Genomic DNA, 14,967 nt, shown 5'->3' on the forward strand with positions numbered 1-14,967 from the left:
CCAAGTAAAAGTACTTCTTAAACGACGCATCGATGAATCGTTGAAATAATCTATTGAAGCTTCGAATAATCATCGTTAGCTGCAGCCCTACTTGTATTGATTGCACTTTTTGTTAACTCTAACTTCTTTCCCTAGGTATTTATCCCATTGATGCGATATGTGCCATTAGCGCTTACTAGCATTTATTGCTGCTTTTATTAATATGTATTGTCAGTTGTAGATCTTGTGCTGTATTTTATGCTCTGTTAATGATTGTATGTTGTTCCTCAAATGTAAGTCACTTTGGATAAAAACGTCTGCCAAATGAGTAAATGTAAATGTAAACGATCAGTCATTTACAGGCTTACATGCCTCCACACAGAGGTCGTCTGTCTCTGCAACAAACATAAAAAAGCATTCAGAGCAAGGACAACATCATGTATGTGTTGAGAGGTTTCCATTCACTTTAGCATTGTCATGTCTAAAATTTGCTGTCTTGCTCCTCCACTGAGAGTCTAATGGAGTTTGGTAAGTAATTAAACTTGCATTATCATATGATTAGAATGTGTTTGAATAGGTTAGGGTTAGTAAGTTGTCGCAAACACTGCCAGATATTCACTGTATTTAGTGTTTAGTTTCAGGCAAGTACATGATACAGTTTTTGTTGTCAGATGACTGCACAAGAAGAATTATATTGATTTTAATGTAATTATATACAAATATACACTTAAACAAGACATTATATTTATGTCATTCACGTGTGCAGTCAGAATAATTATGCGCACATCACATGTAAATGCAATTCTATTGGAAAACAGTATCAATGGAAAACACACCAACAAGTTTGAAACAAACTAAGAAGAGAAAGGTTTTTTTTAGTGGTTGCTGTACATTTACATCTACAGTACCGTGCAAAGGTTTTAGGTGTGGAAAAAATGCCGTAAAGTAAGAATGCTTTCAAAAAACAATATATTTATAAATTGACAAAATGCACAGTGAGTAAACAGAAGAAAAATCTAAATCAAATCACTATTTGGTGTGACCACCCTTTGCCTTTAAAATAGCATCAATCGTTCTAGGTACACTTGCACAAAGTTCTGTCTGTTCAGCATTGAGGAGACCATTCATTCTGATCAAATCTCCAACTGTGTTTGCAGAAATGAACCTCCACCATGCTCCACTGCTGCCTGTAGACACTCATTCTTGAACCACTCTCTAGCCCTTCGGCAAACAACCTGCTGTCTGCTACAGCCAAATATTTCAGATTTTGACTCATCAGTCCAGAGCACAAGCTGCCATTTTTCTGCACCCCAGTTCCTGTGTTTCTATTCATAGTTGAGTCAGTTGAACAGCACATCTGTTCCTGAACCCTGTCTGCCTTGAAATATCTGCCAGGGAGAGTCCTTGCTGATGCAGTATAAGTACCTTGTGTCTGCTATGGTGTATGATTTTTGACAGTAAACTGTCTTCAGCAGCCTCACCTTGTTAGCTGAGTTTGGTTGTTCCTCACCCAGTTGTATTCCTCCTACACAGCTGTATCTGTTACACTTAATGATCAACCTACATATTGAATCAGTGATCATTAGCACCTGTTTGGTATAACTCTTTAATCATACGATATGCCTACAAAACCCCTGGCAAGTGTTCCTAGAAGAATTTATACTGTTTTGAAGGCAATCTATTCGCATGTCTATTTTTGACAGCCTTCTTCCCTTACAGCATTTTTCTACACCCGCCTAAAACTTTGCACAGTACTGTATTTTAGATCCATTTATGTAGCTTCTTGTTGCTGCCCAGATCTCAACCATACTTTATGACAGTGCTGTAAGAGAAACATATCATGCATACAGTATGTGTGGAATTTTCCAATTTAATATGGTTTTAGTGCTTTTAATATTAAATAATAATAACTGTATTTGATACACTTCAGATTCTTTTGACAAATTTGATGGATTATTGTCTCTGCACTCCTTATCTTTGGGATTCATATACTTTGACTGACTCTTTATAACATACTACTTCAAATGTGAGTTTTGCGAGGTTCGTCACCCTTGGCGGGATAGATGGTTAAGCACATCTGTCATCACAGAGCCTATCAATATATTGAGGAAGTCACGTTACCCCTATCAATATATTGATAGGGGTAACGTGACTTCTTTTTGACCTGGAGAACATCATTTACATAAATGTGTGGTTTGGAGTCAAGCTGTACTTCCCTGCTTTAGAAGCAGTCTGCGGGTAGCAGACAAATAACCCCTCTCTCTTACTCCATTTTCACTGCTTATTACTGCTCAACAGTCTTCTGCAACCTTTTCTGATTCGTAAAATGGAGGCTGGTAAATGGTTTGATTTTAATGACACCAGGCTTCCTCATCAGCCTACTCTAATGCTAGGACCTGACGACAAATTAATAGGCTTTGACGTAATGTATAATTACCTGTTAGTCTTTTAATTAAAGACAGTACAGTTAATTCATGTATATCTTAAGGGCAGCATGTCTTTGCAGAAAAATGACATATTCAACAGATGGCTGACTATTCTATTTCTACCTGAGTATTTTAGTATTTCTGTTTTCAGTGTGGGAATTTTGATGTGAAGGAAAAATGGAGCCAGTGATGGTGGTGGCAGCTCTTTAATAGAAGTATTTTAGGTGCTCTATTAATAACACATGCACAGTGTTCAGGGCTGTGTACCTTTTGGGACACAGTTTAAAGCACCAAGATTTTCCCATTGTCACAAACGCTATCTCTCTCTCACACACACACACACACACACACACACACACACACACAAGCAAAACAATATGCATGGCATGACACCAGAACAACTAATGCCTTACACAAAAGAGAAATCACACATTACACAACTTGACTCCCCCCTCCATGAGGCTAATGAGGGTGAGTTATGTGATCAGTTTAAATGCTGTAGAGAAGTTTTGGACTCCTACACACAGACACAGTTATACAACAGTTAACTCCAACCACGCAGAGAGACTGGCCAACAAGCATCCTGCGGGTTCCTATCTATAACCAAACAGGGAGGCCACCAGTTCCCACTGACAATTTCCTTGGCCACCCTAGCTAATTGGCTCGTTATTATTAATGGTAAGACAGGAAGAGCACGCAGCCTGAAGAGAAAAGCCATTTTTTAAGTTTACATTTATTTAATCAACAGCAGGTTTTATGGAGGGGGGGCGCAACAGAAGAACCACAAGAAACACCATAAGTTTTTTTTTTTTTATTGACTTATGATACACTTTGTGACAATTGCTCTAAAAAGGTGTTATACAAAATCTAATTTTACCATCCTCTCTGTAAGCTCTTTACCATATACAGTGTTTCATTGCTTTTGTGATATATCCTATTTGCACATAGCTACAGTACTTAATGCATCTTGGGTGGATTCAATAGTTCTATAAAAAGCCAAGTGTAAATGCAACAAAGAAGAATTAGAGATGGACTGAAATCCAATTGCTCACACCAATTCAGCATTGCAGCCAGATGTTGAAAAGGTGTAAATGCATCTGTCTCTCCAAGACATCTTTACGCCTCAAAAGTGTTACTACGTCAGTAAGCGATTTCTGGAAATAACCTCCACAGAGTATCTGTCTGTGATAAAGACAGCTGAACTGACAGATGTTACACAAAAATGTTCCTCCTGCCACATATAAAAGCAACAGGAAGAAACTGGCTTTCAACACATACGGCAATACAGAAGATGGTACATTCTAATTTATCAGTTCAACCACTGAATGTTCTGTGTGGGTGAAAGAGCAGTGATCTGGTCTATCCGTGTGCTTGTTAGCTAGCTTAACTGCTGCAGTAACTCAACTGATAACTGCACAGTGACCTTCTTCTGTTGTTTTTTTTTTTTTTTTTACTGTTACCAAGCAGCTTCAGGTGCATCACAATACCCTCTGGCGTGGAGATGGGTGGACCCTTATTTGCATGTAGCTTGGGAAAACCAAGACACATGCAATCAAATTCCTAATCTGACTAATGGACATGTTAAAATGCGGCTAAGTGTTAAAGAAAGTGTAATATGTACATCATATCTTCTTGGGTTTTTTCTTCTGAATATGTAAGTATAGACTAAAGTATAGATTTGAAAAGAAAGAGAGGGGTAGGACATGCAACAAAAGAATCAAATCATTAATGTTGTGGTTATCTGGTATGCATCTTAAACACAAGTCTAAAGGACGCCACCGGATAGGAGACACCTGAAATGATCAAAATAATTTAATATATTAAATGCAGAGCCACGAAACATTGGTTCTGATTTCTCAGAACCGATGTTACTTGCACCCTCATAGCACACCACATGTTCTACATGCACCCACATAAACTTATTTCTGTCAGGACCACTTTAGTAAAAGAAACTTTTATCGATCTGCAGTAGTTATGTTTGGCGGTATGGCTCTGTTCTGGGACCTCACTGCCCTTCCATGTACATACATGCATGCTGTAGGAAAGCCTACAGCAGGGGAAGCAGCAGCAAATCATTATGATCTATGTGTTTTCTTTCAACTACACAGTGGGTGCAAATATTGTGCTGCAGAGTGAAATTCCTGAGTTAATGTTGAATGAATGAAGCAGAAACAATAATGTGCACAAGCAAAGACAGAACACGGGGGAGTGAAATTGGTAAAGATGCATGGAACGAGTGTCTGCATCAAACGTCTCTTTTTCTCACTGCACACACACAGCCTGAATGTGAATGTTTTAATTAATTTAATACATTAATTCCATTAATCCCATCCTTAAGACAAAATGAGACACTATACACCAGTGTTTTCTACTGGCTCTTCACTAATGAAACACTGGAATTCATTTGGCCTTCGTTGGCAGATGTAGCGCAATGAACCGGCATTAGGAGGGACACTCAGTAAGAGTGGGCCAGCAGTGACTCATTCCTGTGCTGACATCATTGGTTATCCTTAGCATCTGACCTCTTACCTTGCACCTTCCCAAGAGTCACCGAGGTCAAGAGGTTGAAGATTAACTTGCACTACAGTGACGTCATGGTTGGGTTAGCCTGCAGGCTTTCAGTGCACGACTGATGAGAAGGAGTCAATGATATGCTCTGAGCACATGTAGCCAACAACATATTGTATGTGGCATTTACAAGGTTATCTTGATCAAAATCGGCAGTAAGATAAGATTAGATAAAACTGTAAACATATAAATACTTTTTTTTTTTAAACCAACAACTTTGGTCCCTCTGCGTGCTCGCTGGGTGGTGCATTAAATCATTGATTAAGATAGATGCAACCTTTTGGAATATAGGTGAGGTACAATAATGCTAACCATAACCCATAATGACATCATCCTTAAATTTTATTGCACTGTTGTGTATTTTTGTTCTGTTCACTGACTGCTAGTCTTGTGTGACCACACACCCAACTTCTCCTGACACTCGGCTAGTGAACGGACACATTCAACATGTTATGTCTTCATGATTGTCAGCTGAGTGTAGAGTCACCTCTATGGGCAGGGAGCTCTCTGGAGTTCTGCCCTCCTGCTGCAGCAGACATTTATCAGGACTTTTTCAAATGACTTGAAATGTAGCAAGGTACAATACTTGTGATAAAAAAAGCACTTAAGTAACAGCAAAATTACCTATTTTTATACTCAAAAAACGATGTCTGCGTCCTCTTGGTTGATTCAAATCTTTTCTGCTTTCTGAAAGAAGTATAAATGTTCTATCTACAGCCTCTATCTTAATGCTTGTGGGGAATGATTTATGATTAGTTGTCAACTATTACATTAATCACCAGCTGATAATCAATTTATTGGTTTGAGTCTCTCTCTCACACAGGTACCAGTTTTATACACGGACGATATTATTAAAGAAGCATAGTCAATGACATCCTGAGCATAACCTAGAAAAATTGGTCTAAAAATTATATAATTATATAAAATTATATAAAAATTTGGTTCGACGAAAAGAGATCTTAGAGTCTTAGTCCGGATCACACTGAACCATGGTTCGGTTCTGGTATGTTCAATTACGAATTTGAACTAGCCTTCAGTATAGTTGGTGCTGCCTTAATAATAATAATATAGTGGCAAATATGCATATGTTCATTTTTTATTCATTCATTCTTGTCAAAGATACCCTCTAATAAACCAATCAATGTCAAGTATAGGGAGACGCAGCCCACATAGATGATGACGACAGGATGCAAGTGTGTCACATAAAGTCCTTTAGTGCGGTCGCAGAACTGCAGTGTGAAACCAAACCAAAACTAACCGAATGTTTCAAAATGTATCACAACATGAACTTTGGATCGGACCTTGGTGCGGATTTTATCATAAATGTTTTTTACCTCAGATTTGTGAAGTGATCCACTGTTTGGCTTCAAGTGTTGAATATAAAGAGTTTAAACAACAATTAACCATCAGGTTTCTTCAACTTTAACTCAGGAGCAAAAATCAGCCTTTAAACTCGAAAGAAATAACGATTTGATACCTATCGTGATAATTATCGATATCGAAAGATATGAAACTTTTATCGTGATAACATTTTTGGCCATATCGTCCAGCCCTACCCCTAATACGTTCAGGTCAATCTGATAATATATCAGCAACTACTAGCTTATCACAGATATACTGGCATTTTTAAATGTTGTGTTTTCTGTTTTGTCCAAGGTTGTTGTGTTTTGCACTGTATGTAAGTAAGAAATGCCAAAGATATGATTAAGGGGATTTAGAAACAGTGACATCTCCTCAGAGATCTCTTGGTCACATTCTCAGTGACTTTGTCAATGTGGTGCCATTCACTGTTAGTTGTTCACATTTTACATTTAACCACCAAAATGGAGTCTGGATCTTTTCAGTGTAAACATGTAATGATTTTCAAGCAAGCAAATGACCTGAGGCAGAAGATGACGACACAGCTGGCACACTCTCTCTCTCTCTCTCTCTCTGTCACATACACACATTCACAGACTGTCCAATTTGCACATGTGAGCAAAGCACACAATAAAGGTTCAAGAGGGCCGCGTTGTAATTTCCTTGAGGGGGGTCATGTGAGTATCCAGCAGGATTTGTATGATGACTCACAGCTATTTGTCTCATGAAAGTAACCTAATACAAACATGAGAGAGGAAACTGAAATGTCCACATCAATTGCCATAATTAGAAAACAGCTTCAGATTCTGGATCCTGGCGGACTCAGATTTGTGATGCTGAGGTACTGATTTTTTATATGAAAACAAAACCCTAATCAAAAAGGTTTTGAAATACGGTATTGTATTGCATTTACCTTAGAAACTAACAAGTTTACATACTGTCAGGCCCCCAGACACTAAGGACAGCTCCCCAACTCCTGGCCCGCGGAACCACTATAAAACTAGCACCACAGCCCCAGAGGAACCGCAGGTAATGATTAATCAAATCATTTTTTTCATCCAAAAATTCGATCCCTGGGCAATGTTTCAATCATAAAAGGCAACCTGCTCCTCTAAACCTGCTCCTCTAATTTAACATTTCTTTTATCCCATAACATTAGCAACTCAGTGTTACAAACATTTTTCACATTCTACTGAAGAAATTTCCTTTGCCCTGCCATTTTAATACTGGGATAACCACATTATCTGAGGTCACCAAACCATCCAATCCCTGCTTTAAAGCAATATTGTTCTGTGGATTTAGAAAGAAATCCCCCATGCCTTCCAGGATTGATTAGAAAATCAGTCACCTGCTAAGCTGAATCAGATAGATCCTGAGGCATCTCATCTCATTATTAATGTTACCACCTGTTTAGACAATCTGCTTAAACATGTGGACTTTGCTTTGTGATATAGCACCACTGCTCATTTTAATACACCTAACATTATATTTCCTAAAAATGTAAAAATGTCTTCGGAAATCTTCTAAATCTCTAAATCCACAGAACACTACTGCTTAAGATAAGATATTGGATGGTTTGATGATATCCCGTATGAAAATTGCGGAGTCAAGGAAATTCCTTCAATAGAATATAAAAAAAAATGTTTGTAACAATGAGTGGCTCCCAAGTAAGAAACGTTCTCTCATTTACCTCTGACAGCCTGTGTGCTGCTTCCAAATGTGAAGAATAGGGTCGGATTTTCCGCTAAATCCATTGGTTTCCCGAGCCTCTAGCCTACTGATTCTGAACTGTACACACAGTGACAACGACGCAGCTAACGAAACATTGTCCGCAAACACCAAAAAACGAAACTAACACAGACTCCACGTCTGCTGACCAGTTGCTAACATTTTCCGTTGCAAAATAGAATAGTTGTACTGCTTGCCACACACACCAGCCTTGACAACACACACTGGAAGACCCATTCAGTACAGTAATGTTGCTTACTAACTGTTATACTAAACTACATGGATTAGTTCATCACCAAGCTGCTAAAAATGTTACTGTAACGTTGCAGTGGGAGTTTACCTGAGTTTCCAGCATTGTGTGTGATGCCATCTGCGGTTTGTCGGCCTCTGTTTTCACCGACGCAGAGTGCTCCCTCGAACAAGCAAACACTTGGAAAGTAGTGGTTGCAATCTGAAACTCACTACTAAAGGACGCTCAAAACTACACATGGCCCCTTTAACAAAACAACAGACAAGACAAATAGTGTTGAACTGATGTCCTTAACACAAGGTTATAAAGCCATGGCTCTACAGCAGCATGTGAAGGGTTAGAGAACTCGCCTATAGATCTCATATTCAACATTTATAATGAAAACTTATCTCCACGCTGCCCTGTTACCAGGTCAGCCATTCGGATGGCGCTTTTCCATTACTTAGATAGCCACAGATGTGGTTCTGGCTGTTCTAGAGAGAGATTTTGATCTACTAATGATGACAGATAACGAACTCTGCTCCCACCGCAGTCACTCTTTTATTGCATCGAATTGCAGTGGTCCACGGGGGTCACTTTCATTTACATGGTCCTGTCTGTACATAAAAAAGGTAAGAACTGGCTATTTAATCTTTGCGATTTTAGCTTGTCATAGGAAAATGAAGTAGTACCAGTAATTTGCACATCTTCCTACCTGTACAATAGGGGTTGGAATACTTCGACCTTGAAGTGGAAGCAAGAAGGGAGCAGCAAGGATTAGTATTATGTGGGGACGTCATGTAGCTAATAACAGACTTACCCTCCAATCTGTGCAGACTGTAGAATACTTTGAAACAGGAAATTGAAAATGACTGATAGCCAGATCAAACAAGGTCAGAAGTTTTAACAAAGTAACTTTCACAAAGTTAATTCACAACCATCCTATTACTACTGTCTCCATTTTACACATCAGGTCTAGAAGCAAATGCACATGCAAATAACAATTAATGGCTGTAATTACACAGCTCAGGCCACATCAGTAATAATGGTCTTATGAGGAAACCTCTGGAACTAAAACACTGTATGTCTACCACACAGAGTACTTCAGTACTTGAATACACAAACCATACCATACAGAACTGGACAATCCCATACCACACCATATAATAGCATATCACACTGTACTACACAAAACCATACTATATACACAACACCAGGGTTAGTCGCGCCAAGCCATGCCATGACCAGCTGCAAGAAGCCGAGCCAGGAGCACAGCAAGGTCAAGTTGTTTACCTTGATGACTTGTTTTGAGGTATGCTGGTCTCAAACCACAGTAAGACCCCATCACCTGCAGCTCGTCATCTAATATCTCAAAGTTTTTGTAACTGTTCCCCCCTTCAATATTTCAAACTCATCCACTGACATGCATCTTCTTCTTATGGAAGAACAGCACCACTAATGAAGCTCTGCTAACTGACTAACACACTGCACAGAACATAGCTCCAATACAGCTGAGAGAGATCAATAAACAGCAAAATCAAGCCAACATGTAATTATTAAATCAAATGCAACGATTGAAATAAAAGATCTGGTATCTGTGGCTGTTGCAGGACTGTAATAATCATTTCATTAGGATTGAATGAAATGACTGACTGGCAGCCCTGCCTGTATACCTGCCTACCTGCACAAACTGCCTGTGAACATGTGTTTTGGGGGAGTGGTCTGTAGGGAGGCTTGAAGGAAGGGGGTTAAATCTAAGATAATGTTGATCCACATTGGATAGACAATACTTTAACAGAGTCTTTGTATTTTCATCATCATCATGTTTGAGTTGACTTATTTATATTGTCTCATAGTTTATCTAGTACTCCCAGTCAATAGTAATCCTGTGTAAATTGAGTTAAATGCAGACTAATAAGAAGAAGAAAAAGAAGAGGGCAAAGAAGAAGAAATCACTAGTCGCTAAAGGCTCAACAACAGATATGTGTACACTTTCACACCATTATCTATAATGTAAAACTGATTACAGTAACATAATTTAAGTTATTTTAGTGCAGAAATGATAATACTTATACTATCAATTGATCCTGGTCCCCTTAAATAGGATTCATGGTATCCAGAGAAGATCAAGTAATTCTGTTTAGACCAAGCGGGCCCTGACCCTGAAAAACTAAGCAAAGGCGGAAGTGCCAAAAACTGCAGTTCACAGCCTGGTACAGAAAATGGTTTTGGTCCCTATAGCTAATTTCCCTGTTCATAATAACTGTACAAGGGTTGACTTTTTATATAGCTTAGCCGTTTAAATTACATTAAGGCTTAAAGTTATGCATAATTAAGGACGTGGCTGTAAAGTGAAAGGTGGGTGCCCTCTCAGGTACCTCTAAATACATGTTTATGCTAAAACGGGATGTTAAGTTGTTCTTACATCTTCAATACCAAAAATAGAGATCACCCAAAATATGACCCACATCCTTCATGAAATTCTAAGTCTATTTGGGATATCTAGTTTGTTGGAGTTTTCATATAGCTAATGTGTGTTAACCACATGAAACAGACAAGAAGGTTCTATGGTGTCATCAAGCTGTGACTCACACACCACTGCAAGCTCAACCATCCGGTCAGGAGGGACAACCCCTCTATCTTTGGTCAACACACACACACACACACACACAGACACACACACAGACGTGTCTAGGGCTTAGAAAGCCTGGGTTTTGTACAGAGTGTCTCTGAAATTGGTTTCCATTAGCTCCACTGTGATTATTAACTTTCCATTGATATAGCAGCATAGTCAGAGGCACAGTGACGTCAAGCAGTGTCCTTGAGGGAGAAGCAGCACCCAGTCACCTGCTGAGGAGTTCAACAAGAGTGTGTGCATGTGTGTGCGTGTGCGTGCGTGTCCAGAGAAAAAGGGAAGAGCGTACTCACTGCACAAAGCAATGATGTGGCTGCTGTCTTCGTGGACAAATTTCTTAGTCACTGATTCCTCCATAATCTGCTTCACCTGCAAACAAAAGCACAGAAGAGCCAAAGATTTTTACTGTGCCTGGAATCATTGCTATTGTCTTCACTTAGCTGTCACTGCCATTATAGCTTCTCTGCACAGGAAAATCTGTAGTCAGTTATACATCAGGATAAGAAGATTGAAGATATCTTTAGAGGAAATCATTACATACAACACAGCAAATTTCTTAAAAAAGTTTTCATACAAATAAATGTCATTTTGCTCCTCTCTTGGGCTGATATGTAGAACTCGGACTGCACTGACAGAAAATCCAAGACGACATCACAGTGTTGCCCACACTGTTTAACTTACTTACTGTTTAACTTGAACTTAAGTGATTTCTGGGAACTCCAGTGCAGAAACACCACAACAATAAACACTTTGCACTAATGATGTAATAAAGTGTTGAAAAACACCAAGCCCACACCAAATGCTTTCAGCCCCTCTACTGGCTCACAGACACTGCAGTGTTCATTACTACCCACAATATGAAGGTGTTGTTCAAAAAGAACAACATACTGTTAATTTTGCTGTTTAAATATCATGTAATAGGGGTAAGAATGAAAAAGGGTCAAATCAGAGGGGTTCTCAGCAAGCTTCATGCCAATCTACCAACTGAGATTACATGTACAAAGACATTTTTGCCTGATGATGGCAACGAAGGAAAGCTCAAAATGTGTCCAAAATGGTAAGGGTTCATCCTCTGGGGAGTGTGAATGTCCTCTGTAAATTTCCTGACAAACTATTATTTGTGAAAATTTGAAAGATGACCAAGACATTAGGAGTCATCCTCCAGAGAGAATGAATAGGCTAGTCATGCTTTTTTAATTGTTGTTGGATGCTCCTGCTGTTGAATGCCCCACGACGCTTGGATATGCGATCTTGACGGTCTGATAAAGCCAATTGTTCAACAAGCTGCAGAGTTTACATTGACCGATTTTGCAGTTTGCATTCACACTCCTAAAAAATATTTTGCTATACAGCTTGCCATTTTAGCATGAAAAGAAATTGGAAGAAACTGCAGAAGCTGAAAAGTTCACTCACTTACGGTAATAATGGCTTTTCAAGATTAAACTATAGTATTTATGGCTTTAAAAGAGTACCCCACTGCTTTAGCGTCAAACTCCTACAGTATAACATTTTCAATCAATTCTTCACAACCAAAGATACGGCCATTTTTATTTAAGCCATTTATTTTTTCCTTTTCCAAACCTGACCTACATTTCCCACAATGTCACTCGGCTGTCAACAGGTTGGTCTGATAGTTGGTGTGCGGTAGGGATGCACCAAAATGAAAATTCTTGGCTGAAGCTGAAACCGAATACAATGAAAAAATTTGCAGAATACCGAATACCAAACAAGTACATTGACATTGTTGCGGGGTTGGTTTTTTGCATTGTATAAATTAAATAGTCAAAATGTACTTTTTACTCAGTGTTTCCCACAGGATTTGGAGAGACTATGGGGGGAGGGTCCAGGGCCTGAGACGGTCCGGTAAAGTAAATTACATCCATTTACTTTGAATGGACACATGTAATTTGTTTTATACTTTCTGTGAATATGATCCAATTATTTTTATGTCTATGACACCTTATTTTGAAAACTGGACGCTGCCACATGCGTATCCTCGCGCTAAATGAATCAATTCCGACCTAGTTTGATAAATAATGTTGTATGTTGTTCTCGTATGGCGTAACATGAAGACTTCACAGCCTCTCTTCAGTAGGACTCTCATACAGCAACACTTGTCTTTGTAAAGAGACAAACTGACAGGATAAAGTCTCTAACCTGCCTGTCAGCTCGCTCTGGTCCGTTTCAGTGGATTTACCATAAAGGCTTGAATTTCCATTTAGTTTTCCATGTGGCAAGTACCTGATTCAAAACGCATGAAAATAAAATATATTATGCAGACTCCCTTTAAACATCGTGACAGCTACTAATAACAGCGCTGACAGTCTCACACCAACAACTGCACCACTGACTTCCAATTAATATCAGTGCATCCCAGAAACATTCAAATGAGTCTTTCTGCTGCTATCTATTGTGTGTCTGGGGAGGAGAGCCTGAGCGAGTTCAACAACACTGAGTCAGTCTGGTGTTCGCTTGTCTAAGTCTGCTCTCTCTGTAGAATTAATTGTTGTCAGTAATTAATCCAGGACCTGTCTGACACCTCTGCCTCGTTTGGGTCTAATTGATAAACAGGATACATTTAATTGCTTGGTTGTGTGATAATAAAGCTCTAACCACAGTATCACTCCGTTCAAACTTTTTCCGAGTAAAACGGAGGTGTGGGAGGATGTCAGTGTCTGTGATAGAAAGATGGAGGTTCATCATTCTCATCACCAAGATGAGGTTCAGCCTTCATCAAGTTCTGTAATTAAAGTTTTTGGTGAGGGGTGGGATAAATTTTGTACAGTCAGCAAAAGAACTGGCAAGACCAATGACAAATACAGACAACCTTTTTGTCATAAGGAATTAGTGTCCACCTTTTTCAGTCTTGAGCTTGTTTGAGCCCTCAACCTCAACTAAGCTTATGTGCTGACACCAAGAACCGATCTGACACCAGTGCTCTCGTTTACACAAATTTAGAATCTCCATACCTCACTACACGGAACTGAATGAAGCACTTCATTTATATAAGTTAAGTATATATACGTATATAAGTTGTTTCTCTTGCTAACTCCCTAGTCCCTCCGTCTCGTTTGCACTCTCTATCTTGCTCTTCTTAGTCTTGCCAGGAAATCAACAACATAACTTTTTTTATGTCAATTAACATTGCAAAAATGTCAAGAGACCAAACCACATCTACCAAGCCTTCCCTTGCCATTGACCTGGGACACTCCAGCCAGCCCCACGTGAAGGATGAATACAATTTTAACAATTCAATATGAAAATATAATCAGTATCACTGTATTTGATGTATCATACAAAAATGTATATAGAAATATTCAAATGTATTTGCAATTATTGATGGGGACAATTCACAATAAATGTATTGCAACATTGCATGCATTGTGAATTGTCCATTAGTATTATAGTATTTTAATATCCTACTGTTGCAATACATTCATTGTGAATTGTCCCCTATTAAATAAGTTATTATCTTAAAGAGCTCATAGTACCTTACTACCTACTACTCATATTTATGCTGATGACACGCAAATATACTTGCCCGTCAGATCCACAGACCCTGGAATGCTGAGTTCACTTAACAACTGCCTTTGTGAAGTTAAAAAATGGATGTCAAATAATTTCCTCCAGCTGAACTCAGACAAAACAGAAATCCTGGTCATCGGGTCTCAGCAGATGGCAAATCAAATACTGCCATCTGCATCTAGTAAATCACATTAAGCCTGTGGCAAAGAACCTTGGTGTTTGGTTTGATAGTAATTTAAATTTCGAGCAGCACACCACAAAGCTTGTTCAATCATGTTTTTATCAACTTAGAAATATAGCTAAAATTCGATCTATGTTAACTTTTAAGGACACCGAGACCATTTTACACGCCTTCATCTCATCACGCCTGGATTATTACAACAGCCTTTTCACCTGTTTAACCCAAAAATCTATTGATCGACTCCAGACTGTCCAGAACTCAGCTGCCAGGCTTTTAACCAGAACAAAGAAATATGACCACATTACTCCTATTTTAGCTTCATTACACTGGCTCCCAG

The 14,967-nt window shown here is 38.9% G+C and overlaps 1 protein-coding gene across 2 annotated transcripts in view; it reads right to left on the bottom strand.

Moving 5' to 3' along the window:
• sgsm2 (small G protein signaling modulator 2) overlaps positions 1 to 14,967 on the bottom strand; it is a 102,929-nt gene that overhangs the window by 75,502 nt on the left and 12,460 nt on the right. For both annotated transcript variants that reach the window (XM_038693912.1, XM_038693913.1), the window contains exon 2: positions 11,218 to 11,293. In XM_038693912.1, the coding sequence (XP_038549840.1) occupies positions 11,218 to 11,293 (76 nt within the window). The remainder of the gene's footprint in view (positions 1 to 11,217; positions 11,294 to 14,967) is intronic.

This window comes from Micropterus salmoides, unplaced genomic scaffold (assembly GCF_014851395.1).
Source record: "Micropterus salmoides isolate LMB-PRFRI ecotype aquatic unplaced genomic scaffold, ASM1485139v1 Ms_hic_scaffold_3, whole genome shotgun sequence".
Classification (NCBI taxonomy): Eukaryota; Metazoa; Chordata; class Actinopteri; order Centrarchiformes; family Centrarchidae; genus Micropterus; species Micropterus salmoides.